The sequence below is a fragment of the Lepidochelys kempii genome, chromosome 18 (genome assembly GCF_965140265.1).
Source record: "Lepidochelys kempii isolate rLepKem1 chromosome 18, rLepKem1.hap2, whole genome shotgun sequence".
Classification (NCBI taxonomy): domain Eukaryota; kingdom Metazoa; phylum Chordata; order Testudines; family Cheloniidae; genus Lepidochelys; species Lepidochelys kempii.
Window position 1 is genome coordinate 1,411,557 of NC_133273.1, and position 27,029 is coordinate 1,438,585.

The following is a 27,029-nucleotide window of genomic DNA, read 5'->3' on the forward strand; positions in this document are numbered from 1 at the left end:
CAGCCCTGTGAAGAAGAGCATGCTTGAGTCATCTTTGGACACAGAGATAGTACGTACACCTATTTGTGCCAGAGAAGCCAGTGCCCAGGCTGCACTCAGACTTCATACACCAGTAGGGATTGGGCAGAGCTGGGAAAAGCATTGTGTCACTTGCAGCACTTGTTTCAACTCTTTTGCTTAATGTTGTAGTTTGTTTTCTTCCTTTTGTTTTTTACTTCTGGGGATTTTGGGTTCCTTAAGCACAGCAAGGCAACTGACAGACACAAAGAACAGTAGTGATGGCTGGGTGACAATGGATGTACAAGCCTTTGAGAAGAGATGTTGGTTATCTGCTTCCAACGCTGCAACCTGTTGATAGAGCTACCACCATAACAATGCAGTGTTCTTGAGTCACAAGACACACTGTAGTCCAACAGCTGCAAAACTAAACGGGGGTCAGTTATTTTATTGGCCCATAGGTCATCTCCCAGCCTAGAGGAGAAGTATTTGAAATTGGATGAACCTAGCTTGTACAGTGACACAGCTAGCTCCTCAACCTTTAAGTTCACTCTGCAAAAAGGGTCTCCCAAGCAGCAGCCCCATATTTACCACAGTGGCCTACACCTCTCTTCTTTGGTGTGGACACACACACACACACACACTAAATAAACATAAATTTGGATACAGAATCTACACATTGAGAAGGAAGACAGCACCACTCAGAGATGGTGGTGCATTCAACAGCTGTCTAAAGGAGAAATCGCTTTACTTTCTTTTAAACTTGCAATGTTTGTCTTTATTTTTGTTCTTTATATTTTCAAAGTGAAAAGAAATACTATTGAGTCATTTTCTTTCTCTTTTTAAATATTTGTTCTATGTATTTACAAGCCTTAAAGTTGTTCTAAAGGTTTTGAAAGTATCACTAGTACTTTTTTTCCCCCGGGGTAGCACTTTGTTTTGAATGACTTTTTTCTGGAGCACTCTGGTCCATAGCGTTTTTCCCAAATGCATTTCCTTCTGTTCCAAGGTTATGTGTGTTTTGATTACTATTTTCTTTTTAATCTCTGAAGCAAGCTGAGAGGCAGGCAGAAAAATCTGACAATTAAAAAAAAAAAAATCTCTCCCTCATGTAGCTTACCCCAAACCCTGTTGAAAGTTTTGACTATCTACCATGCTTTGATACAAAACTGAGGTGCAGCTGAAGGGGAGGGAAATTTATTTCTCTGCTTTTTTCTATCATACAATTTGTTTACAGAAACTGCAAATTTAAAAATTACACTGGCATTTGCAGTCCTTAAAATAATAAATTAAAGTTTTCAACTTTTTTTTTGCTAAACAGATCTGTTTTTTAAAGTATGAGTCCTTGTTTAAAAAGAAAACAAAAAATGATTAAAACAGAAAATATTTTCTATAAATAATACATGTATTTTGGTTTAGTGCTCCCGCCCTCAGGTTTGACGTTTACTTTTTTTTCCCAAGTACCTTTTTCCTCCATGATCACCTTTATGTTTATCTATTTTTTTTCCTCTCCCACTCGTGCATATGTGGGGGAAGGAGGGGGTTATGCGCGAGAATTGGCCTTGCTGCACTGTGATTGGCGAAGACGTGAAACTTTTTAAAAAAATACTTAAATTGTTTCTTTTTTTTGTTTTGTTTTCTGTATTTTAAGTTTTAATTATCCTCTGATTCCTCTTCAGCCTCCCGTAGCCATGTGAAGAATGCTGTGACTGATTTCAGTGCTACTCCTTTCCCATTCTGCTCTCCTGGGTCCTTGCTGCTTTCCCATTTGTAAAAGGCATCCTCCGATATCACCTCCTCGTCATACAGGCAATCAAAAAACATCCGCAACAGATCTGCAAGGGGGAAACATCTGTTTAGTAATGTACAGTAGTTGGTAGACAAGGAAATACAGAAATGATTAGAGATTATCTGTTTAAAACCTGAATAAAAGTGGACTTTATTACAGTGAGAAGTGGAAAAGCAAGTAGCGGGAACTGCTGTTAATAGTGGTTGTGCCCTGATTATGCAGGATATGAAGGTTAAATACACACTTGCTAAAGTAAAGATTCCTCTGATGCTACAAAACATGCTGTCATATGTTAAAGAGAGGGCTGGAAAGGCAGCAGCGTGTGCGCATATACCAGCAAGTGGCCATGGAACAGAATCTACAGTGGCCATTCTGAGCTACCTAGTTTCACTAGTTTAGAAATTAGGACAGCATCTAAGTTACAGATACGATGATTTCTTACAGTATCCTGGAAAAACCTTTTGGGATTAAGTTTAGAAGCGTGAGCAACAAGGGTGATGTCGTGGTGGGAGTCTGCTATAGACCACCGGATCAGCGGGATGAGGTGGACAAGGCTTTCTTCCAGCAACTAATGGAAGTTACTGGATCGCAGGCTCTGGTTCTTATGGGAGACTTCAATCACCCTGATATCTGCTGGGAGAGCAATAAGGCGGTGCACAGACAACCCAGGAAGTTTTTGGAAAGTGAAGGGGACAATTTCCTGGTGCAAGTGCTGGAGGAACCAACTAGGGACAGAGCTCTTCTTGACCTGCTGCTCACAAACCGGGAAGAATTAGTAGGGGAAGCAAAAGTGGATGGGAACCTGGGAGGCAGTGACCATGAGATGGTTGAGTTCAGGATCCTGATGCAGGGAAGAAAGGAGAGCAGCAGAATACGGACCCTGGACATCAGAAAAGCAGACTTTGACTCCCTCAGGGAACTGATGGGCAGGATCCCCTGGGAGAATAACATGAGGGGGAAAGGAGTCCAGGAGAGTTGGCTGTATTTTAAAGAATCCTTATTGAGGTTACAGCCCAATGTGTAGAAAGAACCATCCTGATGTGTAGAAAGAATAGTAAATATGGCAGGCGACCAGCTTGGCTTAACAGTGAAATCCTTGCTGATCTTAAACACAAAAAAGAAGCTTACAAGAAGTGGAAGATTGGACAAATGACCAGGGAAGAGTATAAAAATATTGCTCGGGCATGCAGGAGTGAAATCAGGAAAGCCAAATCACACCTGGAGTTGCAGCTAGCAAGAGACGTTAAGAGTAACAAGAAGGGTTTCTTCAGGTATGTTAGCCACAAGAAGAAAGTCAAGGAAAGTGTGGGACCCTTACTGAATGAGGGAGGCAACCTAGTGACAGAGGATGCGGAAAAAGCTAATGTACTCAATGCTTTTTTTGCCTCTGTCTTCACGAACAAGGTCAGCTCCCAGACTGCTGCACAGGGCAGCACAGCATGGGGAGGAGGTGACCAGCCCTCCGTGGAGAAAGAAGTGGTTCGGGACTATTTAGAAAAGCTGGACGAGCACAAGTCAAGAGGCCGGATGCACTGCATCTGAGAGTGCTAATGGAGTTGGGGGATGTGATTGCAGAGCCATTGGCCATTATCTTTGAAAACTCATGGCCATCGGGGGAAGTCCCGGAAGACTGGAAAAAGGCTCATGTAGTGCCCATCTTTAAAAAAGGGAAGGAGGAGGATCCGGGGAACTACAGGCCAGTCAGCCTCACCTCAGTCTCTGGAAAAATCATGGAGCAGGTCCTCAAGGAATCGATTCTGAAGCACTTAGACGAGAGGAAAGTAATCAGGAACAGTCAGCATGGATTCACCAAGGGCAAGTCATGCCTGACTAATCTAATTGCCTTCTATGACGAGATAACTGGCTTTGTGGAAGAGGGGAAAGCAGTGGATGTGTTGTTCCTTGACTTTAGCAAAGCTTTTGACACGGTCTCCCACAGTATTCTTGCCAGCAAGTTAAAGAAGTATGGGCTGGATGAATGGACTATAAGGTGGACAGAAAGTTGGCTAGATTGTCCGGCTCAATGGGTAGTGATCAATGGCTCCATGTCTAGTTGGCAGCTGGTATCAAGTGAAGTGCCCCAAGGGTCAGTCCTGGGGCCAATTTTGTTCAATATCTTCATAAATGATTTAGAGGATGGTGTGGATTGCACTCTCAGCAAGTTTGCAGATGACACCAAACTGGGAGGAGAGGTAGATATGCTGGAGGTTTGGGATAGGATACAGAGGGCCCTAGAAAAATTGGAGGATTGGGCCAAAAGAAATCTGATGAGGTTCAGCAAGGAGAAGTGCAGAGTCCTGCACTTAGGATGGAAGACTCCCATGCACCGCTACAGATTAGGGACCGAATGGCTCGGCAGCAGTTCTGCAGAAAAGGACCTGGGGTTACAGTGGACGAGAAGCTGGATATGAGTCAACAGTGTGCCCTTGTTGCCAAGAAGGCCAATGGCATTTTGGGATGTATAAGTAGAGGCATTGCCAGCAGATCGAGGGATGTGATCGTTCACCTCTATTCGACATTGGTGAGGCCTCATCTGGAGTACTGTGTCCAGTTTTGGGCCTCACACTACAAGGAGGATGTGGAAAAATTGGAAAGAGTCCAGCGGAGGGCAACAAAAATTATTAGGGGTCTGGAACACATGACTTATGAGGAGAGGCTGAGGGAACTGGGATTGTTTAGCCTGCGGAAGAGAAGAATGAGGGGGATTTGATAGCTGCTTTCAACTACCTGAAAGGGGGTTCCAAAGAGGATGGATCTAGACTGTTCTCAGTGGTAGCAGATGACAGAACGAGGACTAATGGTCTCAAGTTGCAGTGGAGGAAGTTTAGGTTGGATATTAGGAAAAACTTTTTCACTAGGAGGGTGGTGAAACACTGGAATGCGTTACCTAGGGAGGTGGTGGAGTCTCCTTCCTTAGAAGTTTTTAAGGTCAGGCTTGACAAAGTCCTGACTGGGATGACTGAGTTGGGGATTGGTCCTGCTTTGAGCAGGGGGTTGGACTAGATGACCTCCTGAGGTCCCTTCCAACCCTGATATTCTATGACTCTATGATTTAAGTATCTTTGGAGTCCATTGCATTAAATGGAAAGGTTATCTATGATTGTGGGCCAGGATTGTATGTAATCTCTCTAGGGAGGAAATGTGATGTGAACCCTGGGAAGTATTATGAACTTCAAACGACTGTACTGAACAACGTGCCAGACAAGAATGGACTTTGGGGACAAACAGGGTCAAGTGATTTGCTTGGGGGGAATCTCTAGTGGGAGGTGAATGCAAATTCCCCACCCCATCTATGCAAAAAGCCAGCCTTTGGAAGTTATGCCTTGAGGAGACCATTGTCTGCTGATTACATGTTCCCAGAGTCTCAAGATCAAACGCCAAAACTGTTTGTTATGAACTTGTAATCACAGAAAATCCCCATGGTGGGTTTGAAGGACTGACTTCCACCAGAGTCCGGGTTGGAGCTGAGGTGTGTTGGAGTCTGGTAGGCTTATTGTCATGCATGTAGATTCTTTTATGGTTTTTAATAAGTTTTCTCTGTAATGCTTTAGTCTTAAGAATAAATGTACTTGCTTAGAGAGGGCTGTGTGGTAGCTTGGGACTTCTGGCAATTACAACTGTTCACAGCCTTTGGGGAGAAAGCAAAGCGCAGACGTTGGCCTGTTTATGCAGCCTGGCTTGCTGAGATATCACAGTGTAGACAGGGAACTGTACAGCCTGCAAAAACTTCTGTCAGGAGGGAGAGAAACCTGGGTCTCTAACCTAGAGAGGTGATGGCGGAAGACCCAAGAGCCTAGAGCAGATGCCCTCAAGGGCTCATGGTGCGGGTGTGCAGGTGCAGTTGCCCTGAAATGTAAGTAGAGCGATTGGTACTAAATGCAGCAGAGGATAAAACATTTTTTTTCCTCTCTCCACATTATGGGCATTTCCTTCTCGACTGCTTATGGTGGCAGCCAATAGAGGAGCTCACCTTCAGCCAGGAGGGTGGGGAAGAGTATTGGTCTATGATGATTTAGTTGGGGATTGGTCCTGCTTTGAGCAGGGGATTGGACTAGATGACCTCCTGGGTTCCCTTCCAACCCTGATATTCTATGATTCTAAAGCCATGCACTGTATAATTGGATGCTGTAATCGTAAAAAGAACAGGAGGACTCGTGGCACCTTAGAGACGAACCCATTTATTGGAGCATGAGCTTTCCTGAGCTCCAGCTCACTCCATCGGATGTAAAGCTCATGCTCCGATAAATGGGTTGGTCTCTAAGGCGCCACGAGTCCTCCTCTTCTTTTTGCGGATACCGACTAGCACGGCTGCTCCTCTGAAAGCTATAATAGTAGTTTGCCTTCAGCCCCTTGGCACCCACCTAACCAGTCTGTTCCACCTTCAGGAAGAGCACAATCTGCCAGACTCTATCTAAGACCCAAGTCTGACCCTCCACCTGGATCTTTCCTTCAATGCCATACAGTCATTTTTCAAATCCCAAACACAAAAAAACACTTACTAGGAGGCTGATCAAGTTTTACTATTGATGCTTGTAGTGCATAAAGTGCTTGTAGTTCCTTCTCCGTATCTGAGTCTAGGTACTTGAGTAAGATCGGCACTCTCTGCTTGACAACAGCCGTGTCCACACGGAAACTAGAAGAATCCGCTGGAGAGAAAAGAAGAATCAGGGTTACTTTTGATGGATCTGAAGCCAGGGGCAGGTTTTTCATCATATTTATTTATAGAAATAGAAATAACAAACTCAGGTTAGTCAGAAACGGGAAGAGGACTGAAACAGATGGGACACAAAAGAGTATTGGCTATTTCTATGATAGGAACATATCTGCTTCTCACTCCCCAATTCCAATGAACACTTTCAGAGACTCTGGACCACATTTTCAGCCAGGCCTCTCAACCCAGCCTTCATGTATGCACATGCAAAATTGCACTCATATTGTACTGGCTATTTCTATAATAGGAAGAGAAAGTTACTCACCTTGTGCGGTAACAATGGTTCTTCGAGATGTGTGTCCCCATGGGTGCTCCACTCTACGTGTATTTGTGTCCCAGCATCTCTAATCAGAGATTTTAGGTAGCAGTGTCTGTTCAGCCTGCACATGTGCTCTCCCCCACTCATGGTCTGCCTGGAGGCTATCTAGCACTGTGTGGGTGACCCCCCCTCAGTTCCTTCTCTACCGCAGAGCCCCTTATAGAGAACTCCGAAGTAGAGGAGAGGAAGGCGGGTTGTCGAGCACCCACTAGAACACACACCTTGAAGAACCATCGTGTTACTGCACAAGGTAACACGATGAAACACCAGGAAGTTTTTGGAAAGCGTAGGGGACAATTTCCTGGCGCAAGTGCTAGAGGAGCCAACTAGGGGGGGTGCTTTTCTTGACCTGCTGCTCACAAACCGGGTAGAATTAGTGGGGGAAGCAAAAGTGGATGGGAATCTGGGAGGCAGTGACCATGAGTTGGTTGAGTTCAGGATCCTGACGCAGGGAACAAAGGTAAGCAGCAGGATACGGACCCTGGACTTCAGGAAAGCAGACTTCGACTCCCTCAGGGAACGGATGGCCAGGATCCCCTGGGGGACTAACTTGAAGGGGAAAGGAGTCCAGGAGAGCTGGCTGTATTTCAAGGAATCCCTGTTGAGGTTACAGGGACAAACCATCCCGATGAGTCGAAAGAATAGTAAATATGGCAGGCGACCAACTTGGCTTAATGGTGAAATCCTAGCGGATCTTAAACATAAAAAAGAAGCTTACAAGAAGTGGAAGGTTGGACATATGACCAGGGAAGAGTATAAAAATATTGCTCGGGCATGTAGGAATGTTATCAGGAGGGCCAAATCGCACCTGGAGCTGCAGCTAGCCAGAGATGTCAAGAGTAACAAGAAGGGTTTCTTCAGGTATGTTGGCAACAAGAAGAAAGCCAAGGAATGTGTGGGCCCCTTACTGAATGAGGGAGGCAACCTAGTGACAGAGGATGTGGAAAAAGCTAATGTACTCAATGCTTTTTTTGCCTCTGTTTTCACTAACAAGGTCAGCTCCCAGACTGCTGCGCTGGGCATCACAAAATGCGGAAGAGATGGCCAGCCCTCTGTGGAGATAGAGGCGGTTAGGGACTATTTAGAAAAGCTGGACGTGCACAAGTCCATGGGGCCGGACGAGTTGCATCCGAGAGTGCTGAAGGAATTGGCGGCTGTGATTGCAGAGCCACTGGCCATTATCTTTGAAAACTCGTGGCGAACCGGGGAAGTCCCGGATGACTGGAAAAAGGCTAATGTAGTGCCAATCTTTAAAAAAGGGAAGAAGGAAGATCCTGGGAACTACAGGCCAGTCAGCCTCACCTCAGTCCCTGGAAAAATCATGGAGCAGGTCCTCAAAGAATCAATCCTGAAGCACTTGCATGAGAGGAAAGTGATCAGGAACAGCCAGCATGGATTCACCAAGGGAAGGTCATGCCTGACTAATCTAATCGCCTTTTATGATGAGATTACTGGTTCTGTGGATGAAGGGAAAGCAGTGGATGTATTGTTTCTTGACTTTAGCAAAGCTTTTGACACGGTCTCCCATAGTATTCTTGTCAGCAAGTTAAGGAAGTATGGGCTGGATGAATGCACTATAAGGTGGGTAGAAAGCTGGCTAAATTGTCGGGCTCAACGGGTAGTGATCAATGGCTCCATGTCTAGTTGGCAGCCGGTATCAAGTGGAGTGCCCCAGGGGTCGGTCCTGGGTCCGGTTTTATTCAATATCTTCATAAATGATCTGGAGGATGGTGTGGATTGCACTCTCAGCAAATTTGCGGATGATACTAAACTGGGAGGAGTGGTAGATACGCTGGAGGGGAGGGATAGGATACAGAAGGACCTAGACAAATTGGAGGATTGGGCCAAAAGGAATCTGATGAGGTTCAATAAGGATAAGTGCAGGGTCCTGCACTTAGGACGGAAGAACCCAATGCACAGCTACAGACTCGGGACCGAATGGCTAGGCAGCAGTTCTGCAGAAAAGGACCTAGGGGTGACAGTGGACGAGAAGCTGGATATGAGTCAGCAGTGTGCCCTTGTTGCCAAGAAGGCCAATGGCATTTTGGGATGTATAAGTAGGGGCATAGCGAGCAGATCGAGGGACGTGATCGTTCCCCTCTATTCGACATTGGTGAGGCCTCATCTGGAGTACTGTGTCCAGTTTTGGGCCCCACACTTCAAGAAGGATGTGGATAAATTGGAGAGAGTCCAGCGAAGGGCAACAAAAATGATTAGGGGACTGGAACACATGAGTTATGAGGAGAGGCTGAGGGAGCTGGGATTGTTTAGCCTGCAGAAGAGAAGAATGAGGGGGGATTTGATAGCTGCTTTCAACTACCTGAAAGGGGGTTCCAAAGAGGATGGCTCTAGACTGTTCTCAATGGTAGCAGATGACAGAACGAGGAGTAATGGTCTCAAGTTGCAGTGGGGGAGGTTTAGATTGGATATTAGGAAAAACTTTTTCACTAAGAGGGTGGTGAAACACTGGAATGCGTTACCTAGGGAGGTGGTAGAATCTCCTTCCTTAGAGGTTTTTAAGGTCAGGCTTGACAAAGCCCTGGCTGGGATGATTTAACTGGGAATTGGTCCTGCTTTGAGCAGGGGGTTGGACTAGATGACCTTCTGGGGTCCCTTCCAACCCTGATATTCTATGATTCTATGATTCTATGATTCTAAGGTAACTTCCTCTTCTTCTTCAAGTGGTGTCCCTCTGGGTGCTCCACTACAGATGACTTCACAATAATATTCTCCATGGAGGGCTGGGGCTTCAAAGTAGACTCTGTTACTACAGAGAGTACTGTGGAGCTGAAGATGGCATCGAAGGCTGAATCTCCAGTGATCACATAATGTTCTGTGAAAATGTGGACAGAAGCCCAAAGTGCTGCTCTGCAGATTTCTGCAATAGGGACATCTTTAAAAAATGTGACCAAGTTAGAAATTGACCTTGTGGAGTGCGTACAAAGATTGCACCCTTGATAACAGTGATTAATGCAACCAGAGACCCATTTGGATAGTCTTTAAGCCCATATCACGGAGCCTTTGGATCTTTCCATGAGCGAGAGGAAAAGTTTAGAGAACATCCTGAAGTCCTTAGTCCTGTCCAAGTAGAATGCTTCTAACGTCTAGCATGTGCAGAATTACCTCCCTGTTACCACGATGTGCTTTTGGGGAAAAAAAGGAAGATGGATCTGTTGATTCATATGGAAAGCAGAGGTAACTTTAGGAGGAAAGGTGGGAGGCAGCCTCAGAATTACTTTGTCTTTAAAAAAGACCGTGTATGGTGGATGTCTCATCAGGGCTGCTATTTCTCCTATGTGCCTAGCTGAGGTGATGACAATTAGAAATGCTGTCTTCATGGACAGGTGAAAGAGAGACCAAGTTGAGGTCTCTATCCAGCCTTCATGTAAGCACATGCACTTGAATACTTGAATATCTACGCACAAAGAGAGGTTGACATTCTTCTTTTTTTCCTGAGATTTGAAAATAATTACAAGGACGTTTTTCTTTCAAAAGACAAACAGGAATAGAACACTAAATCACAAATAAGAAAACCAAAGTATATCTAGCCCTGCTAGAAGTCCACAAAAATGTACACCCCCACAGGAAGAGTTATCTATAGAAAAATATTCAGCAGCTTTTAGCCAGCATATACTCAAAAGAGCATGAAAGAAAAAGTCTGAGCAAAAATGAAAAAACCTAGATAGAGATGATAGGGGGGAGGGATACCCCAGGGTTGTGAGTTCAATCCTTGAGGGGGCCATTTACGGATCTGGGGCAAAAGTTGGGGATTGGTCCTGCTTTGAGCAGGGGGTTGGACTAGATGATCTCCTGAGGTCCCTTCCAACCCTGATATTCTATGATAGAAAACAAAACCAGAACAAGACATTACTGATATTCACAGAGCAAGGATGTATCAGGAAATCCCTAAATATTAATGATGAAATCCTGCAGCATCTAGATTTTAACAGTAGGTGGCATCAAGAAGATTATACTCTCAGAGAAAAAAGAACTCTCCCTTGATTTTGTCCTCTCTGAAATCCATGCAACAGTGAGATGAAATTCAATTACACCCATCCCAAGAGAAAACACTTGAAAGAATAATTTTTAAAAGGCTGAAACCTCACAGACAGTTCAATCCAGATACCTGTAAATTAGTTGCTGCTTTGTTAGCACATTCTCATGATTCCTGTTATCTTAGAGGAAAATAACAGCAGTATTTAAGCCACATAAATTTATTTTTCTCTAGTATCAGACTTTGAAAGTGAAATGCTGCACTCTCCATGTTCCATGGACGCTAGGGACCTCTGCAAAGATTTTAAGTCCAATTTTTTATTTAGAGTACCAAAAAAACAAACACACAAACAGAACCTATTTCAGAATAGCATCTAGTGGATTTTCATCTACATTGGAAAATCAGCAATCAGGCATAATTCAACAGAGGCGTAAGTCCCCACTCAAGGGGGACCAAGATGCTGCAGGTAAAGAATTGAAGGGCACTGGCAGACCTATGTGTGGAAGGGGCAGCTGGCACACCTCTCCTGCACTATGACTGGCTCTTGACAGTGGTGTCAGTCTCTGTCTTCACTTTCTTCAGCAGTAAAACTCTACAATCTGGGAGAAAAAAATCTTGATGCACAGTTTGTATCAAAGATTAGCCAGCCTCAAACAGAAAAATAAGTGGTTAAAATCCAAGTAATCTGTAAATTCATTACTTTCATATTTGATGGTTTTGTACAGCCTTATCTTGAAAGTTACTCACCTGTAATGGCCGCTTTACAAACTGCTGTCATTAAAGCTCTAAGGAATGTAGGTGAACTCATCTGGCTTTCATCTAGATTAGCCTGAAATCAAGAGTAAATGGACCAGTTAAAAGCACTCTAATGTACAAAAGAAACTGTTTCCAAAATCCACTGCTGCATTTGGCACTAAGTGCAAGTTCAGTGAAAGCTGCTACAGTAGGACTCCAATTAATCCCTTGTGTAAAAATTCATCTTCCCCACTAAACTTCTCAAAAATAGCTCAGCTGTGTTAATGTTTGCCAATATATCTCCTGTAATCAACACTACAATCTATCTAACTACACACGTTCACTATTCATTTAGCTAGAGAAACATTCTGAAATAATACTTGGCATTTATACAACATTTTACGTTTCCAAAATGATGTACAATTTTAATTAATCATGCTACACAATATCTCTGTAAGGTGAGTCTTATCCTCATCATACAGATTGGAAACTGACAGAGTGGTTAAATGACTTGCCCAAATCTACAAGAGAGCTGATGGCAAAGCCAGGACCAGAACCAGAACTGAGATGTTCCCAGACTTTCAGTCTTGTGATCTCTCCTCCGGACCATGCTGACTCTACAGCAGTAGAAAAATGACCTGTTTCTGACAAACTGTGTTAACAACAGAGAGGTGAAATGGTGCTGAACTATGTTTAGTTGCAAGCATACATCAAGATAAGAACAGCCATACTGGGTCAGACCAATGGCCAGTGGCCAGTGACAGGGGCCAGTGCCAGATGAGGGAATGAACTGAACAAGGCAAATCTGAGTGATCCATCCTCTGTCATTCAGTCCCAGCTTCTGGCATTTGGAGGTTTAGAGACACCCAGAGCATGGGGTTGCATTCCCTGATCATCACAGTTAATAGCTATTGATGGACCAACCCTCCATGTACTTATCTAATTCTTTTTTGAACCCAGGTATACTTTTGGCCTTCACAATATCCCACGGCAATCAGTCCCACATGTTGACATCCCATTGTGAGAAGAACTTCCTTTTATTTGTTTTAAATCTGCTGTCTATTAATTTAATTGAATAAAAATCAGTTACTAACCTGTAACTTGTTCTTCAAGATGTGTTGCTCATGTCCATTCAATGTAGGTGTGTGCTTGCCCCAAGCACCGCCGCCAGAAAGTTTTCCCTCAGTGGTATTCATTAGGTTGGTTCTGGTGCCCCCTGGAGTCGTGCCCTCATAGCGCGAGATACAGGGACCTGCCACCCTCTCTGTTCCTCCTTGCCGGCTATCTCCAACAGAGGGGTGGGGGTGAGAGTGGGGGTTTGGAATGGACATGAACAACACATCTTGAAGAACAACACTTTACGGAAGGTTAGCATTTTTTCAAGTGCTTGCTCATGTCCATTCCAATGCAGGTGTAGCAGGAGGGTTCAGAGTTCATTGACAAGCAGATTGTAGCACCGCTCTGCCAAATCCAGAATTGTCTCTGGCCTGCCTAGTGATGGCACAGCGTGATGCAAAAGTGTGGGCCAAGACCATGTTCCTGCTCTACAGATGTCCTGGATTGGAAGCTCTGCCAGGAATGCAGCTGAAGATGCTTGTGCCCTTGTGGAATGTGCCATCAGGGACGGAGCAGGGATCTCCGCTAAGTCGTAGCATGTGCAGATACAAGAAGTGATCCACGATGAAATTCTCTGGGCTGAGACTGGAAGACCTTTCATCCTGTCTGCCATCACCACTAAGAGTTGTGTAGTTTTCCGGAACGATTTAGTCCTTCTATGTAGAAGGCAAGCACATGTCTGACATCTAGTGAGTGAAATCTCTGCTCCTGGCTATTGGCATGTGGTTTTGGATAGAAGACAGGAAGGAATATGTCCAGGTTACTATGGAATTGTGAAACCACCTTCAGTAGGAAAGCTGGGTGAGGGTGTAGCTAGACCTTGTCCTTGAAGAATACCATGTAAGGAGGTTCCGAAGTAAGAACCCTAATCTCCAAGACCCTCCTCTAACGGCAGTAATGGCCACCAGAAAGGCCACCTTCCAGGACAAGTAGAGGAGAGAATATGTTGCCAATGGCTCAAATGGGGGACTCATGAGCCTCAACAATACCAGGTTGAGATCCCAAGGTGGGAGTGGTTGTCACACTTAGGGGTACTGTCTGTCCAGGCCTTTGAGGAAATTACTTCAGATCAAGTTTGCAAAGATGGACCAGCCAGTTACCCAAGGGTGAAATGCCGAAATTGCAGCCAGGTGGACTCTAATCGATGACAGCAATAGCCCTGGCTGCTTCAGGTGTAGTAAGTAATTCAGAATGAATGGCACTGATGACTGCGTGGGTGAAACACCTTTCTGTGCTGACCAGATAGAGAACCTTTCCTGCTTTGCCAGGTACACAGCTCTAGTGGATGGTTTCCTGATCCCTAAAAGGATCTCTCGAACCAGTCCGGATCATGCTAGCTCCAAGGAGTTCAGCCATGGAGCTTCCAGGCTGTGAGATGAAGGGACTCGAGGTTTGGATGATGTAAACGGCTGTGGTCCTCAGAGATCAGATCTGGAAACAGAGGCAAGCTGGTTGGTGTTTCCACTGAGAGTCCAGAAGGCTGGTAAACCACTGGTGACGTGGGCAGGCCGGGGCTATCAGGATCAGGCTCGTTTCTTCCTCTCTGACTTTCAGCAGGACATTGCGTATGAGCGGAATGGGAGGAAATGCATAAAAGAGATGGTCCTTCCAAGGGAGGAGAAACATGTCTTTGAGTGAGCTTGGGCTGTGATTCAGGAAGGAGCAGAAACTGCAGACAGTTCCTGTTGTGTCTTGTTGCAAACAAATCTATCTGGGGATCTCCTCGCCTCTGTGGAATGTCCTTCACGATGTCTGGGTGAATGGACCACTCATAATTGGAGAAAAGTATCAGGGGATAGCCGTGTTAGTCTGTATCCACAAAAACAACAAGGAGTCCGGTGGCACCTTAAAGACTAACAGATTTATTTGGGTATAAGCTTTTGTGTGTAAAAAAACAGTTCTTCAGATGCATGGAGTGAAAATTACAGCTGCAGGATCTGCTGAGATGATCTGCTAACTTGTTCTGTGCATGGAAGATAGGAGGCTTTGAGGTGGACTGAGTGGGTTATATAGAAATCCCACAGGCGAACGGCTTCCTGGCAAAGGTGAGAGGAGCACACTTGACACGGTTTGTTTATACAGAACATCGCTGTCGTGTTGTCTGTAAATACTGACATACATTTGCCTTCCAGGTGGGGCTGGAACGTTTGGCAGGCAAGGCACACCACTCTGAGTTCCCCCGTGTTGATGTGTAGCGAGAGCTCTACCTGGGATCAGAGGCCCCGAGTTCTGAGTACACCTAGCTGCGCCCCCCCAAACCAGCCCAGATGCGTCAGTGACAAAAGAAATTGATAGATGTGGTCTCAAGAATGGGAGACTTACAAATACTGTCTTCAGGTCCAACCACCAAAGGAGAGTGGTAATTAACAAAGGGAGAAGTGTGAGAACCATGACCAAGCAGTTCTAGCCCTGCCGGTACACTGATGCTAGCCAAGTCTGGAGAGGTCTAGGTCGTAATCTTGTATGCTGCACCACGTAAGTGCACGAGGCCATGTGCCCCAGGAGTTTTACGCAGTTTCTTGCCATGGTGGATGGGGTGGTTTCTAAGGCTTTCTATGGTCGTGCCTAGGGCCTGGAACCCGGTCTCCGGAAGGCTCTGGCCTGGACTGAGTCAAGGACTACCCCTATAAATTCTATTCTTTGAACTCGTGAGAGTGTCAATTTCTGCATGTTTATCAACGGACCTATCTTCTTGAAGGTTGACAGTATTAACCATACATTTGCCTCCACCTGGGCCTTGGTTCTACCTTTAATCAGCCAGTCATTGAGGTAAGGGTAAACCTGAGTACTTTGGTTCCTCAAGAAGGCCGCAACGATTGCCATGCACTTCGTGAAAACCTGAGGGGCTGCTGACAGGCCAAATGGGAGCATAGTAAACCGGTAGTGTACCCGATTCACAATGAATCAGAGGAAATCTTCTGTGATCTTGAAAGACTGAAAAGTGAAAATAAGTTTCAGAGTAGCAGCCTTGTTAGTCTGTATTTGCAAAAAGAACAGGAGGACTTGTGGCACCTTAGAGACTAACCAATTTATTTGAGCATAAGCTTTCGTGAGCTACAGCTCACTTCGTCGGATGCATTCAGTGGAAAATACAGTGAGAAGATTTATATACACACAGAACATGAAAAAATGGGTGTTATCACACACACTGTAAGGAGAGTGATCACTTAACATGAGCTATTACCAGCAGGATGGTGTCCCCTGAATAGATATGTGGACACAGTTGGCAACGGGCTTTGTTGCAAGGATAGGTTCCTGCGTTAGTGGTTCTGTTGTGTGGTTGCTGGTGAGTATTTGCTTCAGGTTGGGGGGCTGTCTGTAGGCAAGGACTGGCCTGTCTCCCAAGATTTGTGAGAGTGATGGGTCGTCCTTCAGGATAGGCTGTAGATCCTTGATGATGCGTTGGAGAGGTTTTAGTTGCGGGCTGAAGGTGATGGCTAGTAGCATTCTGTTATTATCTTTGTTGGGTCTGTCCTGTAGTAGGTGACTTCTGGGTACTCTTCTGGCTCTGTCAATTTGTTTCTTCACTTCAGCAGGTGGGTATTGTAGTTGTAAGAATGCTTGATAGAGATCTTGTAGGTGTTTGTCTCTGTCTGAGGGGTTTGTCCTCACCCATAACTATTTCACATTTGGGGACTATTTCAAATCAGCGGCACTGCTATGGGTACCCGCATGGCCCCACAGTATGCCAACATTTTTATGCTTCTTGTCAGCAAGTTAAGGAAGTATGGGCTGGATGAATGCATTATAAGGTGGGTAGAAAGCTGGCTAGATTGTCGGGCTCAACGGGTAGTGATCAATGGCTCCATGTCTAGTTGGCAGCCGGTATCAAGTGGAGTGCCCCAAGGGTCGGTCCTGGGGCCGGTTTTGTTCAATATCTTCATAAATGATCTGGAGGATGGTGTGGATTGCACTCTCAGCAAATTTGCTGTTGATACTAAACTGGGAGGAGTGGTAGATACGCTGGAGGGGAGGGATAGGATACAGAAGGACCTAGACAAATTGGAGGATTGGGCCTAAAGAAATCTGATGAGGTTCAATAAGGATAAGTGCAGGGTCCTGCACTTAGGATGGAAGAATCCAATGCACCGCTACAGAGTAGGGACCGAATGGCTAGGCAGCAGTTCTGCGGAAAAGGACCTAGGGGTGACAGTGGACGAGAAGCTGGATATGAGTCAGCAGTGTGCCCTTGTTGCCAAGAAGGCCAATGGCATTTTGGGATGTATAAGTAGGGGCATAGCGAGCAGATCGAGGGACGTGATCGTTCCCCTCTATTCGACATTGGTGAGGCCTCATCTGGAGTACTGTGTCCAGTTTTGGGCCCCACACTACAAGAAGGATGTGGATAAATTGGAGAGGGTCCAGCGAAGGGCAACAAAAATGATTAGGGGACTAGAACACATGACTTATGAGGAGAGGCTGAGGGAGCTGGGATTGTTTAGCCTGCAGAAGAGAAGAATGAGGGGGGATTTGATAGCTGCTTTCAACTACCTGAAAGGGGGTTCCAAAGAGGATGGCTCTAGACTGTTCTCAATGGTAGCAGATGACAGAACGAGGAGTAATGGTCTCAAGTTGCAGTGGGGGAGGTTTAGATTGGATATTAGGAAAAACTTTTTCACTAAGAGGGTGGTGAAACACTGGAATGCGTTACCTAGGGAGGTGGTAGAATCTCCTTCCTTAGAGGTTTTTAAGGTCAGGCTTGACAAAGCCCTGGCTGGGATGATTTAACTGGGAATTGGTCCTGCTTCGAGCGGGGGGTTGGACTAGATGACCTTCAGGGGTCCCCTCCAACCCTGATATTCTATGATTCTATGACTTAGAACAACGCTTCCTCAGCTCTCGTCCCCTAACGCCCCTACTCTACTTGCGCTATATTGATGACCTCTTCATCATCTGGACCCATGGAAAAGAAGCCCCTGAGGAATTCCACCATGATTTCAACAATTTCCATCCCACCATCAACCTCAGCCTGGACCAGTCCACACAAGAGATCCACTTCCTGGACACTACGGTGCTAATAAGCGATGGTCACATAAACACCACCCTATACAGGAAACCTACTGACTGCTATTCCTACCTACATGCCTCCAGCTTTCACCCAGACCACACCACACGATCCATCGTCTACAGCCAAGCTCTACGATACAACCGCATTTGCTCCAACCCCTCAGACAGAGACAAACACCTACAAGATCTCTATCAAGTATTCTTACAAGTACAATACCCACCTGCTGAAGTGAAGAAACAAACTGACAGAGCCAGAAGAGTACCCAGAAGTCACCTACTACAGGACAGACCCAACAAAGATAATAACAGAACGCCACTAGCCATCACCTTCAGCCCCCAACTAAAACCTCTCCAACGCATCGTCAAGGATCTACAACCTATCCTGAAGGATGACCCATCACTCTCACAAATCTTGGGAGACAGGCCAGTCCTTGCCTACAGACAGCCCCCCAACCTGAAGCAAATACTCACCAGCAACCACACACCACACAACAGAACCACTAACGCAGGAACCTATCCTTGCAACAAAGCCCGTTGCCAATTGTGTCCACATATCTATTCAGGGGACACCATCATAGGGCCTAATCACATCTGCCACACTATCAGAGGCTTGTTCACCTGCACATCTACCAATGTGATATATGCCATCATGTGCCAGCAATGCCCCTCTGCCATGTACACTGGTCAAACTGGACAGTCTCTACGTAAAAGAATAAATGGACACAAATCAGATGTCAAGAATTATAACATTCATAAAGCAGTTGGAGAACACTTCAATCTCTCTGGTCACTCGATTACAGACCTAAAGGTCGCAATATTACAACAAAAAGACTTCAAAAACAGACTCCAACGAGAGACTGCTGAATTGGAATTAATTGCAAACTGGATACAATTAACTTAGGCTTGAATGGAGACTGGGAGTAGATGGGTCATTACGCAAAGTAAAACTATTTCCCCATGTTTATTCCCCTCCTCCCCCCCACCCCAGACATTCCTGTTAACTGCTGGCAATGGCCCACCTTGATTATCACTACAAAAGGTTTTCTCCCCCCCGCCCCGCTCTCCTGCTGGTAACAGCTCATCCTAAGTGATCACTCTCCTTACAATGTGTATAACAACACCCATTTTTTCATGTTCTGTGTGTATATAGGTTTCAGAGTAGCAGCCGTGTTAGTCTGTATTCGCAAAAAGAAAAGGAGTACTGGTGGCACCTTAGAGACTGAGCTGTAGCTCACGAAAGCTTATGCTCAAATAAATTGGTTAGTCTCTAAGGTGCCACTAGTACTCCTTTTCTTTTTGTGTGTATATAAATCTCCTCACTGTATTTTCCACTGAATACATCCAATGAAGTGAGCTGTAGCTCATGAAAGCTTATGCTCAAATAAATTGGTTAGTCTCTAAGGTGCCACTAGTATTCCTTTTCTTTTTGTGAAAATAAGTGTCCTTTAAGTTGAGGGCAGCATACCAGTCCCCTGGATCCAGAGAAGGGATAATGGGGAGGCCAAGGAGACCTTGCGGAACTTCAGCTTCTTCATAAATCTATTGATGTTTCACAGGTCTAGGATGGGTCTGAGACTACCGTTGGCCTTTGGGATTAGGAAATAGCAAGAGTAGAACCCCCTGCCCCTTAGCTCTGGAGGAAACTCCTCTACTTCTCCCACCTCCAGGAGCATCCACACTTCTTGGGCTAGAAGTTGCTTGTGAGAAAGGTCCCTGAAGAGGGATGGGGAGGGAGGGTGGGAAGGAGGGGAACAACTGAACTGAATCGTGTATTTCAGTCCTATAGTGTGTAGGACACAGCGATCTAAGGTAATGTGGGCCCTTGGCCGATAGAAGTGGGATAACCTGTCCTCAAAAGTTGGGGAAGATGGATCCAGACAGTGTCCTGGTACACCATCCTTAAGCGTGACCTCAAAAGGCCTGCTTAGACCCTGATAATTGTTTGGTGGGGCCAGGCACATAGAATCATAGAATATCAGGGTTGGAAGGGACCTCAGGAGGCCATCTAGTCCAACACCCTGCTCAAAGCAGGACCAATCCCCAACTAAATCATCCCAGCCTGACCTTAAAAAACCCTGGGCAGATGAGAACTGGGGAGGAGGCTTCCTCTTATAGCTTCTATCCCAGCTCTTACTGTAGTGCTGCCTAGACTAAGGTGGGTAGAAACGTGGCAACGGTTGGGGCTAAAAATGCTTCCTAGATGGAACAAGTGTGTGTAGCCCTAGGGATTTTAGGATGGCCCTAGAACCTTTCAGGCTATGTAATTTAAAGTCTGTCTGCTCCAAAAAGAGTGATGAGGCCCTCAAAGGGGAGGTCCTGCACTGTTTGCTGCACCTCTCAGGGAAAGCCTGAGGACTGCTGCCATGAGCTCTTCCTCATAATCACAGCCAAAACCATGGTTCATGCTATGGAGTCCACTGCGTCCAAAGCCACCTGAAGTGATGCTTTTGCCACCGCTCTTTCTTCTTCAACCAACACCAAGAATTCGGCTCTGGATTCCTGTGGCAACAGCTGCCTGAACTTAGACATCGAACCCCAATAATTAAAGTCATAAAGTGTAGACCCTCCTGCCAAAAAGAGCTAACTTTTTGGCATCCTTGGCCTCTGGAGTTGGTCCTTGCTACCTGTGTGCTCCTGTTCGTTCACCGCTGTAACCACTAGTGAACCTGGAGGAGGCTGGGTATATAAGAATTCGAATCCCTTGGAAGAGACAAAGTACTTCTTCTCCATCTTTTTTGCTGTAGGTTGCAGAGATGCTAGATTCTGCCAGAGGGTCCAAAATGGCATCGTTAAGGGGCAAAGCCACTTGCGATGGACCAGATGGTGCCAGGATATCCACCAGGGCATGGGAGGACTCTGAAATATCCTCTGCCTGAATCACCAGGTTCTGAATTACTCTCCTGAGAAGCTTCTGGTATGCTCTGTAGTCATCCTGAGCGGGGGCGATAGATCACAGTTGCCAACTTTCACGCAGTAAATAAGCAGCCTGACTTTCAAAATAAGTCAAAAATTAAGCTAATCTAATTTCAAAATAAGGCCAAAACAAGCCAATTCCTAAGAACCCCAACATTCAGTGTGACCATGTGCATCTGAAGTAGTGGCCAAACAAGCCACTGGTGTGCAGTCTGGGACTGTGGTGGGCCTGCTGTGCACCCCTGACTCTCTCCCTCCCTTGCTGGGAGCCGATCAAAAAAATGAAGCAACAAGCTACAAAAAGCAACAAGCTTCAAGCCAAACAAGCAACAAGCTACAAGCAAAATCTAGTCAACAAGCAACTCACAAGCCAATTAAGCCAAAAACGAGCCCAATTTCTGTGTTTTTTTCGCAAGTTTAGCATGTTTGCTATAGATGTTCCTGCCACTGCCTCATCAGGCTAGGAAGAAAAAGAAGTCTGCACAGGCATGGAGCACTGTTCTTCTCCTTCCGCACCAGAAGGATCTCACAGTGCTGTTACTGAGGGCTCAGTACTGTACTTGATACCAGTAGATGATTCCTGCACCGCAGGATGTGTTGGAGGTGCTGTACATTCCAATACAATGGAGTATGCTCTCCTGGACTGCGATCCTTGGACTAGTGGAAATGCCCTGGGAGTTCAAAAAGGCCATTGCATAGGCAATTTGCCACTGTACTGGTGGCCAGGCCATTGGCAGGATACCCTGGCTCTTGTTAGCTGCTGGGTAGAGCCGGTTGGAGAGATGTCAGCTCCTGCAGGAGGTGTAAGACTCTGCCTTCAAGTCTGACTCAGGAAGTTGCTTCTTGGTGACCAAGGCAGAATGGAACCAACCGGGGCTGGAGAGTGGTACCTGGAATGGTGAGACCAGTGCTGTGCCATCATGGCAGGCTTCCCTTTTGATGGCACTTGGGGCTTCGGTGCCATGGTTGCCCTTGCCTCTGGTGCCAGCAATGACAGTTCCTGAACAGTGGGAGATGGCGGTACTGGGAGTGATAGCAACTCCCTCCCTGTCTCAAACGCCTCTGGTGTGGATGGTAGTGCCAGGGCTGTACTCTGGTGGCTCCCTCTTGGTGGAGAGTCCAACAGTGCCAGACTCAACAAATCTGGGGCCAGAGTCAACGGTGCCATGCAGGCAGCTAACTTCTGAGTGGCGTGGCATGGTGTCTCACTCTACCTGGCTCTCTGCAACTGGACCTTGGGGTTGGGGAGTGCCTCCAGTCTGTCTTCTTTTGCTTCTTTCTTGGCACCCTTGATGGAGAGCGGTGCCAAGAGTCCCATGGAGGAGCAGACTTCCTCTGCACCAGAGGTGACTGACAGTTCTGAGAGTCCCAGGACTGAAGAGGAGTCCTTTCTTGGTGCCGGAGAGGCCAAACTATGCTGCCTTTTCATCGGAGAAGCCAGAGCATTTCTCACCAAGGTAGAAGAGCTCAGAGCTGAGTCGATGTAGCCAGGCTCTGAGGGGGGATGGAGTGCTGCCTCCATGAGGAAGAATTTCAGTCTCTTATCCCTGTCTTTCTGGATGCGGGGCCTGAACCCTTTAAAAATTCTACAGTGCTCTTGCATGTGGGACTCCCCCAAACACTTAAGGCAGCTATAATGGGGATCACTGCAAGGCATTGGCTTGTGGCATGGCGCTTACTGCTTAAACCCCGGGGACTGAGGCATGCCCTGATGCTGGGGAGAGGTTAACCTCACTAAGCAAAGTTCTCTAACCGAAATACTAAAAATTAGAACCGAAACTTAACCACTAGTGAATAACTATATACAAGAAATCGAAAAAGTCCACTGAGAGGCGTACTTGCAAAGAACACAAGGACAAGTTGACATTTCAGTGACCATCACAGATGGTAAGAAGGAACTGAGGGGATGGTGGGGCCCTATATACTGGTGCCATGAAGGCGCAACGTCAGGGGGACCCAGAGCCAACCAGACAGATACCACTGAGGGGAAAGCTTTCCAGCGGCAGTGCTTGGGGCGAACACACACCTACGCTGGAATGGACATGAGCAAGCACTCAAAGAAGAACCCCTAAGTTCTTATGTTATGTGAAGGGGTAAATATCACTTCCCCATTCACTTTCTCCATGCCATTCACGATTTTATACATCTCTATCATATCCCCCTTAGCTGAATCATCCCAAACCTTTCAATTTCTCCTCATATGGAAGCTGTTTCATAGCCCTGATAATTTTCGTTGCTCTTCTCTGCACCTTTTCCAATTCTAATATATCTTTTTTGAGATGGGGTGACCAGAACTGCACCCAGTATTCAAGGTGTGGGCATACCGTGGATTTATATAATGGCATTATGATATTTTCTGCTTTATTATTTATCCCTTTCCCAATGGTTCCTAACATTCTATTAGTTTTTTTAACTGTCTCTATACAATGAGCAGGTGTTTTCAGAGAACTACCTATGACGACTCCAAGATCTCTTTCTTGAGTGGTAAAAGCTGATTTAGACCCCATCACTTTGTATATGTAATTGGGATTATATTTTCCAGCGTGCATTATTTTGAATTTCATTTGTCACCCAGTTTGGTGAGATCCCTTTGCAACTCTTCGCAGTCAGCCTTAGGCATAACTATCTTGAGTAATTTTATGTCATCTAAATATTTTTCCACCTCACTGTTTACTCCTTTTTCCAGATCATTTATGAATATGTTGAAAAGCACAGGTTCAAGTACAGATCTTTGGGGAATCCCGCTATTTACCTCTTTCCATTGTGAAAACTGACCATTTATTCCTATTCTTTGTTTTCTTTCTTTTAACCAGTTACTGATCTATGAGTAGACCTTCCCTCTTATCCCAAGGCTGCTCACTTTGTCAAAGGCTTTCTGAAAGTCTAATTATACCTTATTAACTGGATCATCCTTGCCTACATGCTCAAAGAATTCTAGCAGATTGGTGAGACATGATTTCCCTTTACAAAAGCTGTGTTGACTCTTCCCCAACATATTATGTTCATCTCTGTGTCTTATAATTTTGTTTTTAGTTTCAACCTATTTGCCTGGTACTGAAGTGAACTTACTGGCCTGTAATTGCCAACATTGGCTCTGGAACCTTTTTAAAGAACACGTGTTACGTTAGCTACCCTCTAATCATCTGGTACAGAGGCTGATTTAAGCAATAGGTTACATACCATAATTCGTAGTTCTGCAATTTCACATTTGAATTCCTTCAGAATTCTTAGGTGAATACTATCTGGTCCTGGTGACTTATATCAATAATGTATCAATTTTAATTTTAATGCATCATTTTGTTTCAAAACCTCCTCTACTGACACCTCAAATCAGGGACAGCTCCTCAGATCTGTCACCTAAAAAGAATGGCTCACCTGTAGAGATCTCCCTCACATCCTCTGCAGTGAAGACCAATGCTAAGAATTCATTTAGCTTCTCTGCAATGGCTTTGTCTTGAGTGCTCCTTTAGCACCTTGATCATCCAGTGACCCCCCACTGACTGTTTGGCAGGTTTCCTGCTTCTGATTTACTAATTTTTTTGCTGTTCATTTATGTATCCTAAGTTAGTTGATCTTCAAGTTCTTTCTCCACCTGTCTTATCATACTTTTTACACTTGACTGCCAGAGTTCATGATCCTTTCTATTTTCCTCACTAGGATTTGACTTCCAGTTTTTAAAGAATGCCTTTTTGCCTCTAGCCACCTCTTTCACTTGGCTGTTTAGCCATGGTAGAATTCAGGGGAGGGGAGTATACCTTTAGTTTGAGCCTCTGTGATGATGTTTTTTCAATAGTCTCTCCTTGCAATTTGCAGGCTTTACACTCTTCTGACTGTTCCTTTTAATTTCCATTTAACTAGTTTCATTTTTGTGTAGTTCCCCTATTTGAAATTAAACACTACTGTTGTGGTTTTCTTTGGCATATTTCCCCCTACAAGGATGTTAAATCTATATTGTGATTGCTTTTACTGAGCGATTCAGCTATCTTTACCTCTTGGACCAGATCTTGTGCTTCATTTTGGACCAAATCAAGAATTACCTCTCCCCTTCTGGGTTCCAGGGCAAGCTGCTGCAAGAGGCAGTCATTTATGGTGTCTAGAAATTTTATTTCTGCATTCCGTCCTGAGGTGACATATATCCAGTCAATATGAGGATAGCTGAAATCCCCCATTATTATTGCATTTTCTGCCTTTGCAGCATCTCTAATCTCCTTGAGCAGTTCACCATCACCATCCTGGTCAGGTGGTCGGTAGTATATTCCTACTGGTATACTCTTATTATACAAACATGGTATTTCTAGCCATAAAGATTCTATGGGACAGTTTGATTCATTTTTTTACTATATTTGACTCTTGCTTTCTTTCACATATAGTGCCACTCCCGCACCAGCATGACCTACTCTGTCATTTCTCTATATTTTGATCCCTGCTATCACTGTGTCTCACTGATTATCGTCATTCCATCAAGTTTCCATGATGCCTATTATACCAATAGGACAAATCTGGTTTAGCATCATTTCAGACATAGAGGTTAAAATCTGGTTTAAAGGATGTGCCCAGAGTTAGAGAAGAGACAGTGGGTGGGTGCAGGCTTTTATACTCTTGGTTCTAAAATACTGGAACAGAGCGGAGCACATGCATCTCCAGTGGGTAACTGTTTGCAAAGAATTCCACTGTTGCATGGGAAGCCAAATAATCTCATAATGGGGCACAGATAATGTCAGGAAGAAAACCAACCAATTTCACCCCATACTTGGAAAATAAACTGTTATAGCATACCAGGTTTAAAATGTCATTGATAATTGAAAACATGTTTTCACAAAATTATACATTTGAACAGGCCATTATCAGATAATGGGTTAGCCTTCAAAATAAGGATCCAGACAAAAAAATAAGAGAACTTTAAAGAAGTTAACCTTTTCTTCCTGCAAATTATATTCTTTATCTCTAGGCAAATGCTGATTTTACAACAATATCTATATCTTGCTCTCCTGTGCTTAGGATGGAGATAAAATTGAAATGGCCATTTTCTGCTGTAACTGTACTGAATCTTACTGTTCCAAAGCGTATATTGGGAAAGTCCTTAAGATGTCAGGCCATAGGGCGGATGCTTTATGGAAATTTAATAATCTTTGTGAACTGAAGAATGCAGAGTGGTCAACTGTACAAATACTATATGCCTTATCCAGAGATGAATTGGTGGTGGTTATGAGCATTTCTGCTTGGTTCCCTGGAGACTGGTGTAGTAGGAAGAGAGCCTGAGACCTAAGCCCTTGAAGCAGAGGCCTGGTATGAGGCAGGACCCGCTGACAAAATCTGGCAAGAACAGGACTGATATTGCAAAAATACACATTCCGAAGAATTGCTAGTCACAGAGTACTCACACAAACACATCTCGATATCAAGTAGTACCAGAACATTCCGATATCGAGGATGGAACAAAAACATTCCCCAAGGATAACAGGAACACACTGACCCCTCCTAAAAGATAAGGTCAGGATGACAGTACGTAACAGAAATGTTTTGATCAAACCAACATATACAAGGTGATGGATGATAACTAGCCAAGTTAGGGGGCAGTAACTATGTCAGAGGGACAGTACTAACTTGTTTGTATCAGGGTATAAAGATGTATCTCTGAGGGAGTATTTTTGTTTGGCCTAGGGAGGAACAGAAAGTCCCACCATTTACTGAGCTGGTGCACTGTTACGGACATACATGTATTAGTGGTCCAGTAGTGTCTGTAGGATACTAGTACTGTGCTTTGTCGACAATAAACCTGGCTGGATGCCTTTGTTCCTTAATGGATTTTGTGGTCATTGGCCAGTTTGCTTGAGGTCTGCAGAGTCAGCTGTTTGCACAGGGCTGGGTCGTCACACAGAGGGAACACACACACACAGCCAAACATCTATTACCACCTGACTACACTGATGACCCCGACCATTAATCTGGTAGGTAAGCAAGATGTCCTTTGTATAAATCACAACCTAACATGACAGATAGCCACAAGCTAGGAAACTCCCTTAACCCCTCACTGTTAAGCCCCAGAGAGTTTAATAAGGTATGCACATGCCGGGTTGCTAGCAAATCTCTCTTGGCTCAGGTCTCCCTACCTTCCCAGGTTGCTCTTCACCTTCCTTCCCCTGCCTCTCCTCACTTCTGCTTTCTCTCTCTTTGTTTTAAAAGTTATAGTTTTTACAAAAACCTCCAAAAAATAAAGCAATTAAAATCCGAACAAAACAACAAACAGGAAACAAGGTAAAAACTTTAAATAAATACAGTAAATTAATTATTTTACCCCTTCATTATATTAACCCTTAACATCTATCAACAACTAACCACAACTGGAAGCCATGAAGCAACAGAGAAGTTATTCTGTGACAGTGACTAGATCTAGTGGCTAGCACTTGGCTATATTATTCCTGGAGAACCAATATCAGACTGGGGTGAG

At 45.0% G+C, this 27,029-nt stretch overlaps 1 protein-coding gene across 17 annotated transcripts in view; it reads right to left on the reverse strand.

Moving 5' to 3' along the window:
- Positions 1 to 1,458: 1,458 nt before the first annotated feature.
- EIF4G3 (eukaryotic translation initiation factor 4 gamma 3) overlaps positions 1,459 to 27,029 on the reverse strand; it is a 440,859-nt gene continuing 415,288 nt past the window's right edge. For all 17 annotated transcript variants that reach the window (XM_073316601.1, XM_073316591.1, XM_073316590.1 and 14 more), the window contains 3 exons: positions 11,558 to 11,639; positions 6,286 to 6,432; positions 1,459 to 1,832 (listed from right to left, as the gene is read on the reverse strand). In XM_073316601.1, coding sequence (XP_073172702.1) covers positions 1,651 to 1,832; positions 6,286 to 6,432; positions 11,558 to 11,639 — 411 coding nt within the window. In that variant the 3' untranslated portion in view covers positions 1,459 to 1,650. The remainder of the gene's footprint in view (positions 1,833 to 6,285; positions 6,433 to 11,557; positions 11,640 to 27,029) is intronic.